We start from the raw sequence: 20,422 nt of genomic DNA on the forward strand, positions 1-20,422 counted from the left end.
CTCCTGCCTCCTCGGGACCAGCTGGGCAGCCAGAACCCTGGCCGGGTGGGGCAGCAGAGGGAGAGTCCCGCCACCCGGAGGGACTGGCCCTGCTCTCCCCTCACACCACCTCCTGGGCACTCACTCGCCTTTTCCTTTGGAGCAGCTATTTGACCTTATGTCCCCAGATATTCCTGTCAAGGAGGCTGTACGTCATTTTTGGAGCAGTCAGGGTAGACGGGCATGGCAACCCACTCCAGTACTCCTGCCTGGAGAGTCCCATGGACACAGGAGCCTGGTGGGCTACATCCGTGGGGTCACAAAGAGTCGGACGTGACAGAGCGACAGCAGAGTAACAGGATCCCCTGGCAGCAAACAAGTGAGGAGGCCCCCAGGGACGCCTCCTAGGGAAGAACTCAGCCTAGGGGAAGCCTGGGGTGCAGGAGTGGGAGGGGGGACACTGAGTCCCTCTCAGTGCACCTTGAGTCAGAAGTGGGGGAGAGGCAACACACCCCGCAGTGCTGGCGTCCGGCCATGGGCTGCTCCTCTGCCTCCTCCCTCCTCCTTTGACAAGCTTTATTTTTTTTTTAATGGAGCTTAATTACTTTACAATATTGTGGTGGTTTTTGCCATACATTCACATGAATCAGCCATGGGTGTATATGTGTTCCCCATCCTGACCCTCCCTCCCACTTCCCTCCACATCCCATCCCTCAGGGTCATCCCAGTGCACCAGCCCTGAGCACCCTGTCTCATGCATTGAACCTGGACTGGCAATCTGTTTCACACATGATAATATACATGTTTCAGTGCTATTTTCTCAAATCATCCCACCCTTGCCCTCTCTCACAGAGTCCAACAGACTGTTCTTTACATCTGTGACTCTTTTGCTGTCTCGCATATAAGGTCATCGTTACCATCTTTCTAAATTCCATATATATGCATTAATATACTGTATTGGTGTTTTTCTTTCTGACTTACTTTGCTCTGCATAATAGGCTCCAGTTTCATCCACCTCATTAGAACTGATCCAAATGCATTCTTTTCAATGGCTGAATAATATTCCATTGTGTATATGTACCACAGCTTTCTTATCCATTTGTCTCCTGATGGACATCTAGGTTACTTCCATGTCCTGGCTATTGTAAACAGTGCTGCGATGAACGCTGGGGTACACATGTCTCTTTCAATACTGGTTTCCTCGTTTCACTAGCTTTAACTTCTAACTTGATATGCCCTGAACCAAATCCAGAATCTTTTCCCCAAGACTGCTTCCTCTCCCCATTTTCCTCATTTGTGACTGAGGGGATCCCTCTTCCATCATCTGCGCTTACTGTCTTAAGGTTGCCTTTGACCCCTTCTTCTTTGCCCCCTTGCCCCGCCCACTGTCTGGCTGTGCCCCCCTCCCCCAGGTTCACCTTCTCTCAGGTTGCTCTTCAGCCCCCATCCGCAACTGGTGCAAGCATCCCTGCTGAGGACATCGTCAGCATGATTGTTAGCATGCGGTGGTTTGTTTGGAAGAATGTTGTCCTCTTGTGGGTTTGTTTTTTTTTTTTATTTTAATTTTATTGGAGAATAGTTGATTTACAGTGTTGTCTTAGGTTCAGACGTACAGTAAAGTGACTCAGTTATACATACATTCATTCTTTTTCAGGTTCTTTTCTGTATAGGTTATCACAGAATATTCAGTAGAATTCCCTGTGCTATACAGTAGGTCTTGTGGGTTATCTATCTTGTATATAGTGTGTGTGTGTGTGTGTGTGTGTGTGTGTGTGTCTGTGTACATTCTAAGCCCCCACCACCGCACATTTCCCCTCTGGTAATCATAAGTTTACTCTCAATATCTGTAAATCTATGTCTGTTTTATAAATATGTTCATTTGTATAATTTTTAAATTAGATTCCACATGTGAGTAATATGATATTTCTCCTTGTCTGACTGACTTCACTCAGGATGACAATCTCTGGATCCATCCATGTTGCTGCAAATTTTTTACGGCTGAGTGATATTCCATTGTACATATGGACCACATCTTTTTTATCCATTTCTCTGTCAATGGACCTTTATCTTCTTTTTGTTGCAATGGTAAATTAGATTGTTTCCTCTATTTCCCTTTCTGATCTTTCATTATTAGTGTATAGGAATGCGAGAGATTTCTGTGTGACTTTACTAAATTCACTGATGAGCTCTAGTAGCTTTCTGGTGGCATCTTTAGGATTTTCTATGTATAGTATTACGTCATCTGCAATCCTTGACAGCTTTACTTCTTTTCCTATTTGGATTCTTTTATTCCCCGCCCCCCGCCGCCATCTCTTTGCCATGGCTAAGACTTCCCAAACTGTGTTGAATAATAGTGGCAAGCGTAGACACTCTTATCTTATTCCTGATCTTAGAGGAAATGCCTTCAGGTTTTCACTATTGAGGATACTGTCTGCTACGGGTTTCTCATATGTGACCTTTATTATATTGAGATAGGCTCCCTGTATGCTCACCTCCTGGGGAGTTTTTTATCATAAATTGATGTTGAACTTTGTCAGAAACTTTTCCTGCATCTATTGAGATGATCATATGTTTTTTATTCTTCAGTTTGTTAATATGGCGTATCACATTGATTGGTTTGTGTATATTGAAGAATCCTTGCATGCCTGGGATAAATCCCAGTTGATCATGGTGTATGATTCATGTGTTGCTGGATTCAATTTGCTAGTATTTTGTTGACGATTTTTTGCATCTATGTGCGTCAGTGATATTGGCCTGTAATTTTCTTTTTTTGTGATATCTTTGTCTGGTTTTGGCATCAGGGTGATGGTGGCCTCATGGAATGAGTTTGGGAGTTTTCCTTCCTTCCTTCTGCAATTTTTTGAAAGAGTTTGAGAAGGATGGGTGTTACCTCATCTCTAAATGTTTAATAGAATTCTCCTGTGAAGCCATCTGGTCCTGAACTTTTGTTTGTTAGAAATTGTCTTTTTGTGTTTTGTCTCACTTTTTCAGGCCACAATTGCAGTATTTCATTCCTGATTAAATTGCCAAAATCACCACCCAAATCTCCGTGGAATAGATACTCACAGCGACAACCCAGCCAAGCCAGTACTCTAGGTGGCTCCTCAACCAGACAAGACTTTAGACTCTTTTCTTCCTATTGAGCCCTGAGATTAACTTCCTCTTTCCTGGTGAGATTGTTTAACAGGGCAGGGAACATTTATGGCAGGCCTCTTCAAAAGAGGGCAGAGCCTGGGCAGGGCCAGGAGGAGCTGGCCACCCAAGTTGCCTCTGAGTCACTCTGCCCTCCATCCGGACTGGCCGCATCTAGAGGACCCCCCACAGAGACCCCAATTCCTTCAGACTGATCCAAGGCGGTGGTTGGCAGAGTCAGGGACCCAAGGCTCCAGCCAGGCATCTCACCTTCTGCACTGAAGCAGGGAAGAGGGAGCCGCGAGCCCTCAGGTATGTTTCCACCAAAATGGAAAGAGCTGTACTTCTGGGTCCGCATTACTGAGAGAAAGAAGCATGGAAGCAGGGTAGGTAGAAAATGAGGAGTAAAAGAGCCTGAGTGAGAGGCCTGAAAGGGGAGGAAGAAGGAAACTGCACAAGCAGAGACTTGTGAGATCAGACTCAGGAAGGTAGCAGATTTCATCTGAGGGACCACGTCTGAGGCATGGATAGTGGACTGTGATGAGGATTCTGAAGTTAGACTCAGGCGCAGTGCAAAGCATGCCATGATTGGTTAGTTACATCTGGGCACAAGGAGGTAGGGGACATGCAAGCCAGGGCTCTTGTTCCTTAACCACAGGGACCCCTTGATGTTTATTCATGCATGCACTCATCTGTTCCTTCAGAAGATATGTCTGACCATCAACTCTGAGCCACACAGATACTTTAAGAATGAGTGAAGAAGGAAAGAGTGTTGTTCTTTGCCCCACCTTTCATTTTTCTCTGAAGATAATTACTTGAAAAGGTGCAACAAAGTATATGGTCTTGAGAGATTTTCTAGCTGTGTAATGTCAACCTAGTCCCTTCCTTTCACTAAGCCTCAATTTTCTCATCTGTTAAATGGGAGTGATCGTTTCTGGATCTCCCCTGTTTTTCCCTGTAGTTCTCATTGTCTAGAGATAATAATGATAATCACTAAAGCAGGCTCTGTGCTAAGTACTGTCTAGGTAACAACACTTCTACTCTTCATATCACCTCTCTGAGGAAGGCATCAGTACTACTCCCACTTTTCAGATGAGGAACCAAGGCACTGAGAGATTAAACTGCTCTCTAGGGCATTGCGGCTACAAAATTTGTGCTCCCCGCCCCCACTCTGCAGCCTCAATGGTGCATCCTGAGTCCATGGCTGGAAGAGAGATGGTGCAGGAGTATCCATCCAGATGCGTCCCTCAACAGGCATTAATTGAGCACCTTCTGCATGTCAGGTACAAGGATGTAATGACTAACCAGACATGACAGCAAAAGGCATATGGTTCTAGCCAGAAAGTCAGACAGAACTTGCATGGATAATCATTGTAACACAGGTTTGACATATGCCATGCAGGAGATAGCTCAGAAGTCAGAGCAGACTTCTCTGAGATGAAATGTGCAAACCAGTGCTTTCAGGGTAGGAGTGGAGGGGAGGGGAGTGTTTGGCACCCTGTGGGATCTAAGAGAAGGAGGGTGGAGTGGGTAAAGGAGAGGGCAGGAGCTGGTGGTGAGGGGTGAGGTCAGTGAGGTGCTCATACCCAGGCTGAGCACAGCTGTGAGGAGTGTTTTCCCAGTGTTTGCTCCAGTCTGTCCATCTGTCTGCTTCAGTGCATCTGCCAACCCCCATACAGGCTGGCCCCTGCCTGCCTGAAGTCATGCCAGGCCAGCCGATATCAGACGTGCCAGTCTCACCCAGGATAAGCAGCTGCCACTGGGTTTGCTGTCTTTGTTTGCATATCTTTTCCTGAGCTCCACTCCGTGTGTACACACAGGCACAGCTCCTCCATTCCAGTAGGAACTGGAAAGTCTGCAGAGCCAACGGGCCTTTCCCAGGGTGGGGGGCACTTGAAGCCGTGAATTGCCAGCACATCCTTGGGCTGGGCAGCTGCTCCTTCTCAGAGGAGCCTCGCCTGTCTGAGCCTCCTTATCTCAGAAAAACGAGGACACTCATAACTTCCTTGGCAGTTTGACTGGTATGACTTTTGAAAAAGACTATATAATGTGGCTATTGGGGCTTCCCTGGTGGCTCAGATGGTGAAGAGTCCGCCTGCAATGCAGGAGACCTGGGGTTGATTCCTGGTTCAGGAAGATTCCCTGGAGAAGGGAATGGCTACCCACTCCAGTATTCCTGCCTGCAGAATTCCATGGACAGAGGAGCCTGGCGGGATGCCTGCCCCTACTAGCTGCAGAATACAGGATGGAACTGTGTCAGAGCCGAGCACTGCCTCATGCCAGATGCTCTGTGCAGTGCTAGGCATTTAGAAATGATTAGATGTTATCTCAGGAGCTCATAGTCTATCAGATTAAATAGTAGATGAATGACTGAGGGTAAGGAGAAGGGGAGCAGTACGAGAGAGATATGTACAGGTTCTACGTGGTCAATATTAGCAATAGTGATCATCCTAGGCAACTCGTATCGAGAATTCATTGTGTGCCTGGAATGGTGCAAAGGGCTTTAGATGGATTATTATCTCATTTCAATATAATAGCATATCATGGTAGGTCTCATCTCCATTTTACAGATGAAGCGCTGAGGAATAAGGAGGTGAGGTGACCTGGTCAAGGTGGCAGGGCTTGAACGGTAAAGAGAGGCTTTCCACCTGGGCCGTCCAGCTCCAGGGACCATGCACTCTGCTGCCCTGTGCCCACGTCCGTCCTCACACACACACCCTGAGGAGAGAGCCACGCAGGCCACAGCAGGGACATCCCACAAAAGAGGCAGCAATCCACAAAGCACAGGCCCCCCAAGAGAGGTGGGGGCAGCCCTGACGGAGAAAACTGCAGGACCAGAGGCCCAGAGGTGGGAGCCAGGAGTCAACAGGAGGGCGAGAGAGAGGTGCGAGCAGGCACAGCACCAGGGACTCAGGTCATTCTGAACACGTGGTGGGTTGTGTGTTAGAGGAACGTTCTGTGAAAATGTCAGGAATAATCTGGCTTCTGGTAGGAAAGCCATCAGGAGAACACAGAGGAAAAGCCAAGTGTTGGCCTGAGTTGTTATGCCTCTGCAGGGGCTGAGGCATTCAAGCCTCAGGAAGGATGGGGTCAGATGGGAATTTGAGTCTTGCTCGTAAATGTGGCTGTTGTTTGAAATGGGAAAATCTTTGTGTCAGGTAATGCTCTTACAGGTACAAGTGACAAAAACTAATTCAAACCACCCCCACAAAGGACCTATACTGGCTCACGTAATGGAAAAGTCCAGACATAATTCCGATTTCAAGCAAGGCTTGATCTAGGGCTCAGATGACATCCCCAGGGCTCTGTCTCTATCTTGGATCCTTTCCTCCACGCGGCTTCATTCTCCGCAGCATCTCCTCACATAGTGGCAAACATACCCGTCTGCATCTCCTCACATCTTCCTGCATCTCCAGCTGCGTGGCCCAGCAACCCTACCATTGGCCAGAGCTGGAGAAGACTGTTAAAACCAATAAATAACAGGAAAACAGGACATAATGGAAGTAATGGGTTTATTTCCCTCTGAAATAAATGTCACTGGAACAAATTGTTCCAGCCACCAGCCTTATTGCCTATGGATTTATTGGCTGTTTATCTCCCTCTGTATTGGTGACACGATCAATAATTGCCTATAAATACCGGGAGTTTACAAGAAGGACCATTTAGAGAATGAGAGGCTGCCTCTGGTTACTGTGATGACTTCACGCAGGCCTGAGCCACCACAGTCCAGCGTTCACGACAGCCTTGAGGGGCGACTGGAAACTCAGGGTAGAGGGGACCGGGTCTGGGTGGGGTCACACGCATCATCCTCCTTCCAGGAGGGACTCAGCGACACCCTGACTGATGGGGGGTGTGTTTGTGTGCATGCGTGTGTGTGCGTGTGCAGGTGAACGCCAGTGAGCTCACATGTGTCTGTCACTTTCAGCCTCCGTGTCTCTGCTTTTGCATTCTCTTCATGTCTCTCTACCTTAGTCTTTTTTATTTTTAGAAGAAAACTTTTTTTAAATTTTAATGTTACTGGATTACCATGATTTACCACGTTGCATTAAGTTCAGGTGTACAGCAGCATGATTCAGTTATATGTATACATGTGTTCATTCTTGTGTAGATTCTTTTCTCACATAAGTTATCACAGAATATTGAGTAGAGTTCCCTGTGCTAAACTCTTCCCTGGTGGCTCAGAGGTTAAAGCGTCTGCCTGCAACGAGGGAGACCTGGGTTTGATCCCTGGATCGGGAAGATCCCCTGGAGAAGGAAATGGCAACCCACTCCAGTAATCCCATGGAGGGAGGAGCCTGGTGGGCTACAGTCCATGGGGTCGCAAAGAGTCGGACACAACTGAGCGACTTCACTTTCACTTCTCCCTGTGCTGTATAGTAGGTCCCTGTTGGTTACTATCTTACATATAGTGGTGTGTGTATGTTCATTCCAAGCTCCTGATTTATCTACCCGCCCCCTCCCCAGAAGTGTTTTCCCTTTGGTAGCTATAAGTTTGCTAGTTTCTTCTTTTTTTAAATTAGAGTCCACATCTGAATGATATCGTATGATGTTTTTCTTTCTCTGTTTGACTTACTGTACTTAGTATGTAGAACCATCCTTTGTGGTAGGAAAAGATGGTTGATATGATTTCAGTTTTATTAACTTTCTCAAGGCTTGATTTGTGACCCAAGATGTGATCTATCCCAGAGAATGCTCATCGTTTGAATTCGGACACCTACTTTTTCACGCATCAGGTCTTATTCCTACACACTCAAACTCCCTCTCACCCATTGCCCTTCCATGTTGGGACGCAGTGAGTGCAGGTCAGTCTTGGGTTGCCATGCCCGGCATTTTCACCCTCTGCTATTTGCTGCCAAGGGTGTGAATCTCAGCTCTGCGGCCACACCTCACCTTCCTCAAGCCTCAACTTCCTCCTGTAAGAGGTGGAGACACTAGTGTATCCAACTCCTAGGGTTGCTATGGGGATTTGGTAAGATAGGTGTGGAAAATTCTCCCCCTGATTCCACGTGCATGCTAAGCACTCAATGCTGCTGCTGATGATGCTGCTAAGTCACTTCAGTTGTGTCTGACTCTGTGCGACCCCATAGAGGGCAGCCCACCAGGCTCCCCCATCCCTGGGATTCTCCAGGCAAGACCACTAGAGTGGGTTGCCATTCCCTTCTCCAATGCATGAAAGTGAAAAGTGAAAGTGAAGTCATTCAGTCGTGTCCGACCCTCAGCGACTCTATGGACTGCAGCCTTCCAGGCTCCTCCAACCATGGGATTTTCCAGGCAAGAGTACTGGAGTGGGGTGCCATTGCCTTCTCCTAAGCACTCAGTAAATGGTAGCTATTTGTATTATTTTATTTATAAGTATTATTTTTATTATTAGCTCAAACAAGTCTTGCTCAAGAGATCACCCAGAAAACAGTCTGGTCAATGTCTCCTAATAGAGGTGCCAGGAGGAGAATCCCTGGGGACTGGGATTATGAAGAAGAAATGTCATGTCTCCTGGGAAGAGGAGGTGGTGGCTGGGTGGGGGCTCCCCGTCCTGGGGCTGGGATCACACAGGGTGTCACCCCCAGGCAGTGGTCACATGAAGGTGAGGGGGTTTCCCAGGCAGGTGGGGAGGCCTAGCAGGCCAGAAGGAGAAGCAGAGACCCTCCGCATGCCACCCACAGGCCAGGCAAGTTCTTGGAGAGACCACCTGGTCAGAAGTGGGAAGAAGGGTGGGGCTGTGGGAAGCCGGGGAGCCCAGGACTGGAAAACCCAAGGGGAGGGAAGGCAGGTCAGTTTCATGCTGTTTTGAGTCAGTTTTCTCCGCGGTAGACCCTAGGGAATGTAGCTTATGTGGAACGTGACACCAGGCGGTACTGGGGGCGGGGGGCATAGAGGGTGCTGTTGTATGCAACAGGATGCTGTAGGTGACCGAGCCCCAGTGTTCCAGCAGGGTCTGGGCAACAGAGTGGGCACACCTCAGGGCCGACCCCCTGTGCCAGTCCCCTCAGGCAGGCTGCATAACCAAGTACACAGGCTGAGCGGCTTATGCCACAGGAATGCGTTGTCTCCCGTCCTGGGCCGGAAGCCTGAGGTGAAGGTGTCAGCAGGCCTTGCTCCCTCAGAAGGTGCTAAGGGGAAGGAGGGAGCCTCCCTACTAACTTCTGGTAGTTCCGTGGTCTGTGGCAGGGTGGCTCCTACTTCCTGTGACACCCTCTGTGTGTGTGTGTCTCTGTGTCCAAATAGCCCCTTTGTAGAAGGATGGCAGTCATGGTAGCTTGGGGCCCACCCTACTGACCAGCAACTCATTTCCAAATAAGGCCATATTCTGAGATACTGCAAGTGGTTAGGACTTCTTATGAATTTTCAGAGGACGTAATTCAGTCACCTGTCTAGGCATGAGAAAGCTAGGATATTACCCTCACGGTCTCAGCCCTACTACCCGAGGACTGTTCCAGGGTCATAGACTCCCTGACTTTCTCACCCTGCCCCAAGGTGGTCCAAGAGAAACCCTCAGGTGGGGTGTCACAGGATCTTGTGAGAGAACACGAGGAGTATGTCCTACAACACCAAGGGTCTGCTATTTTCTACTTTGGGAAACCTGTAAGATAAGAGTAGGAGTAGATTGCTTCTGCCTAGAGTGCTAGGTTGAAAAGGTACTGAGGTGAAGACTGTGATTGATTGTTGATGTCTGCTGTGGGCACAGGACAGCCAAGACAAGCTTGTATGCTGTGTGTGGGCCATTTCTTCTGCCTGGTATGTCTGAATGGGATTGTCCTGCTTTGTAGAAACTGAGGGTCTGGAATTTAAGCAATATAAAGATGCTTCATTTTATTATTCTTTGCTTTATTGCACTTTGCAGATATTGCATTTTTTACAAACTAAAGGTTTGCGGCAATCCTGTGTCAATCACAACTCTCAGTGCCGGTTTTCAAACAGCATTTGTTCACTTCATGTGTCACATTCATTAATTCTTGCAATATTTCAAACATTTGTACTATTATCGTATTTATTGTGGAGATCTGTGATCAGTGATCTTTGGTGACACTATTACAAAAAGATTTCAGATGATAGCATTTTTTAGCAAAGAATATTTTTAATTAGGATATATGCATTATTTTTTTACACATGATGCCACTGCACACATAATAGACTACAGTTCAGTTCAGTTTAGTCGCTCAGTCGTGTCTAATTCTTTGCAACCCTATGGACCGCAACACTCCAGGCCTCCCTGTCCATCACCAACTCCTGGACTTTACCCAAACTCATGTTCATTGAGTTGGTGATGCCATGCAACCATCTCATCCTCTGTCGTCCCCTTCTCCTCCCGCCTTCAATCTTTCCCAGCATCAGGGTCTTTTCAAATGAGTCAGTTCTTCGCATCAGGTGGCCAAAATATTGGAGTTTCAGCTTCAACATCAGTCCTTCCAATAAATATTCAGGACCGATTTCCTTTAGGATGAACTGGTTGAATCTCCTTGCGGTCCAAGAGACTCTCAAGACTCTTCTCCAACACCACAGTTCAAAAGCATCAGTACTTTGGCACTCAACTTTCTTTATAGTCCAACTCTTACATCCATACATGACTACTGGAAAAACCATAGATTTGACTAGATGAACAATTGTTGGCAAAGTAATGTCGCTGCTTTTGAATATGCTGTCTAGGTTGGTCATAACTTTTCTTCCAAGGAGCAAGCATCTTTTATTTTCATGGCTGCAGTCTCCATCTGCAGTGATTTTGGAGCCCCCCAAAAAATAAAGTCTGTCACTGTTTTCATTGTTTCCCCAAGAGTCTAAAGGTGGATGGGCAAGGTCCACCAGGCAGTTTGGAAGATGTAAGAAAACAACAATTTTGATTATCTACCCTGTGACTGCTGCTGTGCTATATTTCTTCTAAAACAAAAGCTAATCTTCATGTGCTTTATGTCCTGTTCTATTTCATCTTCACAATCCTACAAATTAGGGTCTATTAGCCTTCTTTCCAATTTTACAGATGAGGAAACAGGCTCAGAGGAGTTAAGCAATTTATCTGAGGTCACACAGTGTGGAGCTGACATACAAACTCAGGGGCCCTGACCTCAGAAATGGGCCCCTCTACTGCCAACTCTCACATCCATACATGACCACTGGAAAAACCATAGCTCTGACTAGATGGACCTTTGTTGGTAAAGTAATGTGTTGGTAAAGTAATGTCTCTGCTTTTTAATAAGCTGTCTAGGTTGGTCATAACTTTTCTTCCAAGGAGCAAGCATCTTTTAATTTCATGGCTGCAGTCATCATCTGCAGTGATTTTGGAGCCCAAAAAAATAAAGTCAGCCACTCTTTCCACTGTTTCCCCATCTATTGGCCATGAAGTGATGGGACCGGATGCCATGATCTTAGTTTTCTGAATGTTGAGATTTAAGCCAACTTTTCACTCTCCTCTTTCACTTTCATCAAGAGGCTCTTTAGTTCTTCGCTTTCTATCTGCATATCTGAGGTTATTGATATTTCTCCCAGCAATCTTGATTCCAGCTGTGCTTCATCCAGCCCAGAATTTCTCATGATGTACTCTGCATAGAAGTTAAATAAGCAGGGTGACAATATACAGTCTTGACATACTCCTTTCATGATTTGGAACCAGTCTGTTGTTCCATGTCCAGTTCTAACTGTTGCTTCCTGACCTGCATACAGATTTCTCAAGAGGCAAGTCAGGTGGTCTGGTATTCCCATCTCTTTCAGAATTTTCCACAGTTTACTGTGATTCACACAGTCGAAGGCTTTGGCATAGTCAATAAAGCAGAAATAGATGTTTTTCTGGAACTCTCTTGCTTTATCGATGATCCAAAGGATGTCCACAATTTGATCTCTGGTTCCTCTGCCTTTTCTAAAACCAGCTTGAACATCTGGAAGTTCACGGTTCACGTACTATTGAAGCCTGGCTTGGAGAATTTTGAGCATTACTTTACTAACGTGTGAGATGAGTGCAGTTGTGCGGTAGTTTGAGCATTCTTTGGCATTGCCTTTCTTTGGGATTGGAATGAAAACTGACCTTTTCCAGTCCTGTGGCCACTGCTGAGTTTTCCACATTTGTTGGCATATTGAGTGCAGCACTTTCACAGCATCATCTTTCAGGATTTGAAATAGCTCACCTGGAATTCCATCACCTCCACTAGCTTTGTTCGGAGTGATGCTTCCTAATTCCAGGATGTCTGGCTTTTGGTAAGTGATCACACCCTGATTATCTGGGTTGTGAAGATTTTTTTTGTACAGTTCTGGGTATTCTTGCCTCCTCTTGTTAATATCTTCTGCTTCTGTTAATAATAGACTACAATATGGTGTAAATACAACTTTTATATGTACTTGCGGAGAAGGCAATGGCACCCCACTCCAGTACTCTTGCCTGGAAAATCCCATGGATGGAGAAGCCTGGTAGGCTACAGTCCATGGGGTCGCTAAGAGTCGGGCACGACTGACCGACTTCACTTTCACTTTTCACTTTCATGCATTGGAGAAGGGAATGGCAACCCACTCCAGTGTTCTTGCCTGGAGAATCCCAGGGACGGGGGAGCCTGGTGGCTGCCGTCTATGGGGTCACACAGAGTTGGACACGACTGAAGCGACTTAGCATAGCATAGCATATGTACTTGGGAACAAAAAAGTTCGTGTGACTCGCTTTATCACAATATTCACTTGACTGCAGTGGTCTGAAAGCAAACCCGCCAGATCACCCCCTGTGTCTGTAATCTGAGGTTCGGTCTGGGCAGATGGGAGGAAACCTGATTGCCAAGAGGTGCTAAAAAGTCTGAAGGACTAAAGCCATTGAAGGTGCAGACATAGAGCTTCAGCTGGTGCTAATTGTCACCCAATGTCTCCGAGTTCTTTTTCTGGCCTCAAGTTCACACCCCCTTAGCAATGACCTGGTAAACAGAGCACAGAACATTGACCTGTGGCCAACGGCCACGCCAGGCGAGACGCAGAGCTTGTTCACAGAGCCCTGCGTTTCTTTCCTCTGCAACTCAGGGCTGATTCTGAAATGACTGTTGGCTGAGCCTGCATGCCTGTGATGGGCTAGGAAATCGCTTCTGAGTTTTGTTTTTCCAACAACAGAGGGCTGCTAGGTAAGGGCCTGAAGACACGAGCCATACAGGGAAGGCAGGTAGAGAGAAATCACGTGTGCAAAGCAGAAAGGGAAGAGCGCGTCACTCAGGGCAGTTCTGGGGGTGAGAGCAGAATGGAAGTAGAGACAGCAGTGATGAGGCTGGCAAGGTCACCCTCACGTCAGGGCTTAGATCATACAAGGCCGCATTGTTGTCGTTCAGTCGCTAAGTCATGTCCGACTCTCTGCAACCCGATGGACAGTGGCCTGCCAGGCCTCCCTGTCCCTCACTGTCTCCCAGAATTTGCCCAAGTTCATGTCCATTAAGTCGGTGATGCCATCCAGCCACCTCATCCTCTGCTGCCCTCTTCTCCTTTTGCTGTATACAAGGCCATATAAGCCACGTGAAATACTTCAACTTTTATCCTGAGATCAACAGGAACCATAGACCAGATTTAATCAGAGGAAGTACCCACTTATTTCTGCATCAGGGTGCTTACCTCAACCCTCTCAGTCTGGAAAGAAAGTAACCCTTTCTTCATCCATCAGGACTCTGTGACAGGTCAAGATTGAGCTTCAAGACACTTGTTTACAGAGGGCTACAGGAAGCAGGAAGCTGTCCCAGCTTCTGTAGGGCCATTAAGAAATATCACAAATAACCAGACAGAAAGATACTGTGATGCCATTCTGGTTTCACAGAAACGGCAAACATTCATAAAGGAATCCTGCCATGAGGGTGCCCTTGCAGGAAGCCGCAGGGCAAATGGGACCTGCCAACAGGCAGGAAATGGTGTGGATGCTGTCAGAGCAGCAGACGCCTTCTAAGCAGGTGGTCTCCCTGCCGGCTACATTTTTCAGGACAGGTAGATAGCATTGGCCGGAGTTTATAAGGAGGCAGCTAAGACCCATGTGCCCCAGAACACACAAGTGCTAAGTGACAAAGCCAGGCCTGTCTGATCCCCAAATCCATCCTCCTTCCTGACCTCACAGGTTTTTTGCTGCCTGATTCTTTCAAGACTGCGGGCACTGCCCCTTGTATTTGCATCTTCTGGGGAGGTTTGTCTACAGCAGCTACTGGCAGGGGGTACCAAAGGGACTCCAGCCACCCCAGGATTACAGACATCAAGTTTAGCATCATCAAGGAGAAAAGGGCCTCCCTCTCCTGAGTTCCCAGAGACCCCTCAGGAAAAAACTCTGATTGGTCTTGTTTGGGTCACATGCTCCCTCCTGAACCAATCACAAGGAATCAGAGTGCTCTGAGTGGTCAGCCCCTTTAGAGAAGCTAGGGTACCGTGAAGGACATTCTCCCACTCAAAACCACAGGTAGGTGTTTGATCTTGGAGGGTCACGGGTAACTTCCCAGAGGAAGTGGCTGCTACACTGAGACTGGAAGGATGAATTGGAGTGTTCCAGGCAAAGAGGCGGAGCAACAGTGTTCAGACAGAGGGACGAGCAATACCAGAGGCCCAGGGATGCTCCAGAGTGCCTCTTGTTCACAGTCACATCCCCATTCCTAGTGCACCTCCAGCCTGCTTCCAACCAGTCCTCAGAGAATGCTTTAGGAATAAAATCCACAATTGGCTGTGTGGTCTCAGACAAGTCACTTGCCCTCTCTGAACTTCAGCTTCCTTCTCAACCTGGTGGTTTCATCATCCTAACCTTCCAGGACTATGCAAGAAGTCCAATTCGATCAGTCCTCAAATATTCAGCAAGCACCTCCTGAATGCTCAGCACCCTACCAGGCCTGCAGAAGACAAGGCCTGGCATGGAAAAGCAGAGCATGCCCGGGGTCCAGTACACAGGGTTGGACCTGAGGCCAGAAGTCAAAAGCTGTCCGGGGGAGAGGGCAGGACAAACAGAGAGGCTCGTGGATGGTGAAGGCGGACTATGGGCAATCTGCTCAGTTCGCAGTGAAGCAGTTTGTTAGCAACTCATGCCTTCTAACTTCTGACCTCCCCACCCCCATCTCCTGCTTCCCACCCTCCACTCTCCACTGAGTCTGTGCCTAGGCCACTCAAGCCAGCAGGCAGGGGAACAGGATGTTTCTTCCTGTGCCTTTGCCTCACAATTTCATAACCTGAATAACAGGTTGAGGTAATCCTAGAAACAAAGAGGAAGGAAACTGTTCCAGGTCTGGGAGGCTGCAGAGAGAATTCCTGCCTCACCCTGCATACCTGCCCCAGGAGCTTTTCCCCATCCTGCTCCACCTTCAGTAGGCCTGACCTGAGCTCCAGACCCTCCCACCCCCCCGCCACTGCTGGCTGGCAGAATGAGCCACCTGGGGACTCAGGCGCCCAGCGAGCTCTGAAGGGCTGAGTGGGTCACCAGGGACTTGGCCAGGAGGGACGTCAGGCCGGAAAAGCCCTGCTCGGCGTGGGCACCAGAGGGAGAGGCTAGCCCCCTGCCCAGGTACATGCCCCCTGCCCTCTGCCTGTCTCACTTGCTCCCTCTGAAGCTGGGCATAAGCCTGTCATGAGGACTTACCCTCTGTCTCTCTCATCCTGTCTCTCTGCTCTGTCTTCTTTCTCTCCTTCTGTCCCTGTATCTCTGCCACGTTCCTCTCCCTCTTGTCCTTGTTTTTGTCTCTCTAGTCTCTATCTCCATCAATATCCATGTCTGTCCCTTCATCTGTCAGACCCTGTCGCTGTCCTTCCATCTTGTCCAGCCCCCAGGTCTCTTGGCTCCTCCACACACGGGGGACCCGACAGAATGTCCTTTAAGCCTCACCCAGGAGCCTGGGCTGCTTTCTGTAGGAAATATTCTGAGAACATTCAAGAGTACAGTAGGGCTTCCCTGGTGGCTCCATGGTTAAGAATTCGCCTGCCAAGGCAGGAGACACGGGTTCAGTCCCTGGTCTGGGAAGATCCCACATGCTGCGAAGCAACTAAGCTCTTGTGCCACAGCTATTGAACCTGTGCTCTAGAGCCTGAGAGCTGCAACTGCAGAAGCCCGTGCACCCTAGAGCCCGTGCTCATCAACCACAGAAGCCACTGCAACGAGACGCCAGAGCACCGCGAGCCCCTGCTCGCCACAGCTAAAGAAAAGCCCCCATAGCAAAGACCCAGCACAGCCAAAATTTTATTTATTTAATTTAAATATATATATATATATTTTTTTTATCTAAAAGAAGAAAAGCTTGGTAATACAAATTTCAGAAATTTAAAGTCCTACAAAATTCCTGCAGGTGAGGCCAGGTGATAGCTCAGCTTTCTCACCTGGAAGGTCTTAGAAGGGTAGAGGGCCAGGGTGCGTGAGAGGATTTTTCATTATTCTCAAAAGGAAATATGGGTTGCATTTGCTGTTGCCATTGATGAAATAACAAGGACAGACCCAACCTGACCACCTTGGTACCAGGTGCTGTCCAGGTCTTCTGTCTCCTGTCTGGATCCTTGGCTGCTGGGCTTTGGATACAGAGTCTGTTGAAATGGATTCTTAGGATAAAGAGGATTCTAGGGTGGGGAGGAGGCAGGAAGAGTGGTGGAAGCAAGTCGCTGCAGTCAGAGACCCTCCAGATGGCTGGAGGGGTCTAAGACCCAGAACAGTTCCCACCTGCCTTGCTCTCCCCTCTTCTTCATCTCCAGACACCTCCTGAGGGGTCTCAGCACTGTCAAATCCCTGGTAACTACCAGTAGCTGGGGCAGCAGAGGGGCAAGGTGGGACCGAGTCCTGCCCCTGCCCAGGACTCAGGAAGGGAGGAAACTTCAGTTTCATCTCTCTCTGAGACAGCACTGACAGGGTGACATCATGGAAACGAGGCAGCTGAGACCTGCATCGAGATTCTGCCCCTGACCCTGGCACACTGAACAGCTCTGGGCTTAACAGTGGAGAGTCTTAGCTTACTAACCCCTAAAGCGGGAGTGTGGAGGCATGGGGGGGTGGGGGAAGGGAGGCGGGGTGGGTATGAGGATTAAAGAAGATGATGCACATATGGTATCCGGAGCAAACTCACCTGTATGCTGTGTGAGTCCCTGTTACTCATAATGTGGGCCCATCAGCAAAGATCACTTGAGCTTCTGCTTCCTAATGGTTTCACTGGAGCTGGCTAGCTCAATATCTCTCAGCTGGCTGGAGGGACAGAATGATGGATGGATGAAAGGATGCATGGATGTACAAATGAATGGACAGATGGACAAATGGATGGATGGATGGTTGGAAGGATGGATGAGTGTATAAATGGATGGATGGACGGACAAATGGATGGGTAGATGCATGGATGAATCAAACCTCCAAGGGATGATGGCTGGCAGACTGCATCTTCCTCTGCATCCTAATCTCTGCATTCCAAAAAAGGCATGTTGAACTGAATATGAAACTCCAGGGGCAAAAGCGAAGAAGAGGTGAAGGCAGAGAGGAAACAGACGGCACCAAACCAAGAGAACTACGATGCACTGGGTTTTAGGAACCTATCCCTCATCTTCAGTCTCGTTCACTTTCACACCCTGGATACCAGTTTCCAATCTTATTTTCTTCTCTCCACAGACCGACCCTGACCCCCAGCCGCTCTTCACCTCGACAGGATGAGACTGTCAGGTAAGGCCAGGCTCTGAGGACTCCAGGGTTCAAGGTTGAGTCTGAATCAGGTTTGGGAATTGCTTTTCTGTCAGCAGTGTCTGCCCATCCTGGACTCACAGCCTACTTGGCTTCATCCGTTCTCAGCTAGTCAGGCCAGAATTCCAGGGAAAAACCAATCCAGGGAGAGCCTGGAAGAGTGTAAAGAGGAGACTTCCTGCCTCAAGGCTAAGGGTTGCAGAAACTGGCCCACCTGGCTGGGAACATGGAGACTCACCTGCTCTGGGAAACACTTCACCCTGGCTGGAAATTACAGACAAAACATTTGTAAATGTTTGTACAGACAAAGCATTTGTAGAGGACTATTCTAGATTCCTGACACCACAGGGCTGGGCACCAGGAGAGGACTTTGCTCCAAGCTTCCACCCTCAGACTGTACCCTCTGTGTAGAGAGAGAGAGGGGAACTGAGGAATTCACCAAACAGAAAACTGATACAATTCATTTGTATTTCCAAACACCAGTGAGGAAGTTCAGAGCACAACTTTTACTTATTTTTATTGAAGTGTGTGTTAGTCACTCAGTTGTGTCCAACTCTTTGCAACCCCATGAACTGTAGCCTGGCAGGCTCCTCTGTCCTTGGGATTTTCCAGGCAAGAATACTGGAATGGGTTGCTATTCTCTTCTCCAGGGGATCTTCCCAACCCAGGGATTGAACCCCAGTCTCCTGTATTGCGGGCAGATTCTTTGCCGTCTGGGCCACCAGGGAAGCCTGTTAAAGTACAGTTGATCTACAACCTTGTGTTAATTTCTGCTGTACAGCACAGTGGTACAGTTATATACATATATACACACCTTATTTTCTATATTCATTTCCATTGTGGTTTATTAAAGGATATTGAATGTAGGTCCCTGAAGAGCACGGGTGTTATAGGCACCTTACTTACCCAGGTTCAGGTCCCACCTCCTGTCACTTACTAGCCGGTGACCAGATCTCTGAGGTGCGGCTTCCCCACCTGACAGCAGGGATAAGCAGTAGCATACAGCACAGAGGGGACTGAGATAATGCGTGTCTGCCGCTCGCCTAGCACCCCACACAAAAGGAGTGCCGAATGATGCGAGCCGAGGCCCTCGAAGACGAGGGACCCCGCACACCTGAGCCCCACCCATGGGATCCGGAGGGCCTTCTCCCTCGCCAGCACAAAGCCACAGCTGAATTCAGGGCTGAGGAGCAGGGCTGGTGCAGACAGAGAGGTCAGACGAGACCCGGCACCTTCAGAGCGCTGTGGCCGCAGAGAGGGAGGTCAGGCACGGAGCGAGGGAACTTGCCTGAAGGTCAGATTTGACTCTCAAGGCAGAATGGGGGTCTCCAGAGTCCTTGAGATGGGAGGCGTGGTGCGGCCTGCTGCAGCCCTGGCAGAATCACGAGGAGAGGGAGCAGACAGGGAGCTCCGGGCCCGGCTCACACGTGCAGGAGAGAAGACAGGGAGCAGCCTGGCTGTGAGGCGGGGAGGCCACGCTGGGCAGGCGGGTGTGCGCTCCTGCAGAGTGCCACACGTTGCTTGTGACGGCTTTTGGGGGGAGTTGATGGAAAACACAAGGGACCAACCCCACCCCCCAAAGCCACCCTAGAGGCCGCCTAGTGGGGACAACTACTACATCTTTCCCCACCAGCCATGGGCTCGGCAGCAGGCACGTTACTCTGTCCACTCTGTGACTGAGGGGCTTCAGCTCAGAGGTGCTGAGCCCCTGCTCGAGGTCACACAGTAGGGGGTGGCCACCCCGAGCCTTCCTGCCTCTCGAGCCGAGGCTCACCTGCCTCCTACTCTCCTGCCGGAGTCCTCAGGCCTCCCCTCAGGGTGCTAATTCCCAGACCTCACCTCCTGAGACACTCTCCAAAAGGCTAAGAGGAGCCCAGGAAGTGTGTGTCTAAGCCTCCCTCCCAGCGGCCCCACCCTGGGGAGTGTCACCAGGTAACTTTGCAGCATGATCCCCCATTGGGTCATCACGTGGATTCACAATGGTCTTGGATGCAGGCCGGGGACTGGTCCATGGTGTGGGCAGGCTCCGGACCTGCAGCATGGGGGAGTTGCTCCATTTTCACATGACGTTCAGAGAAAATAAGGTTCAACCACGACTGACACACAGGATTAACTCTTCCTATCATCTGTGCATTCAGATATGAAGTTGGTGAAGTTCATTTCCAAGGCTCCTAGCTTTCTTTTTTTCTTCCGATTAACCCCTGTGGAGTTCTGTGCTCACAAAATTCCCCAGCAAATTTGCATCCAGGAAAAAGATAGACTATCAATATGTTAATCCTTGTGACTCTCCCTCCAACATGGGATCTTGGGAAGAGGTCTCACTGAGGGGATTTGGGAAGGACCCACGTGTAGTCTTACCGTGAGGCCTTGCCATGTGGTCTAGTGTTGTGGTCTCAGGGCAGTATCTCCTTGCTCTGCAGGTCTGCTTCGCTACCTGGCCCTTATTTTTGCCATGGCTACCACATGGCTCTTCATCCGAGAATATATCAACTTCAACATGAAAACCTTCCGCCTGCCCCGCTGGATGGGTGAGTGGGCAAGAGCCGGGGCCAGGGGCCAAGGATCAAGTCCAGCCCTGGGTGACCCAGGAGGTGGCCAGACATGGCAAAGGGCTGCCCTTGGGACCCCACACATTCAGGGTCAGGGAAAAGGAAACCGCACCCCAATCCAATGTCAGGAAGGCTGAGAACCCACGGAGAACAGAGAAGT

The 20,422-nt window shown here is 48.9% G+C and overlaps 1 protein-coding gene across 7 annotated transcripts in view; it reads left to right on the forward strand.

The window, feature by feature from the left end:
- The first annotated feature begins 3,187 nt into the window (after nucleotides 1-3,187).
- Nucleotides 3,188-20,422, forward strand: part of FAM3D (FAM3 metabolism regulating signaling molecule D) — a 37,662-nt gene continuing 20,427 nt past the window's right edge. For 5 of the 7 annotated variants that reach the window (XM_086367250.1, XM_086367248.1, XM_086367251.1 and 2 more), the window contains exons 1-3: nucleotides 15,268-15,574; nucleotides 17,645-17,695; nucleotides 20,134-20,241. In XM_086367250.1, coding sequence (XP_086223376.1) covers nucleotides 17,683-17,695; nucleotides 20,134-20,241 — 121 coding nt within the window. In that variant the 5' untranslated portion in view covers nucleotides 15,268-15,574; nucleotides 17,645-17,682. Of the gene's footprint in view, nucleotides 3,424-15,267; nucleotides 15,575-17,644; nucleotides 17,696-20,133; nucleotides 20,242-20,422 lie in introns of those variants that run through there. The other 2 variants (XM_086367249.1, XM_086367253.1) reach the window with 1 other exon arrangement.

Source organism: Bos grunniens, chromosome 22, assembly GCF_055505025.1.
Source record: "Bos grunniens cultivar Pamir isolate PY7600 chromosome 22, Bosgru_T2T1.0, whole genome shotgun sequence".
In the NCBI taxonomy this organism is placed as follows: Eukaryota; Metazoa; Chordata; class Mammalia; order Artiodactyla; family Bovidae; genus Bos; species Bos grunniens.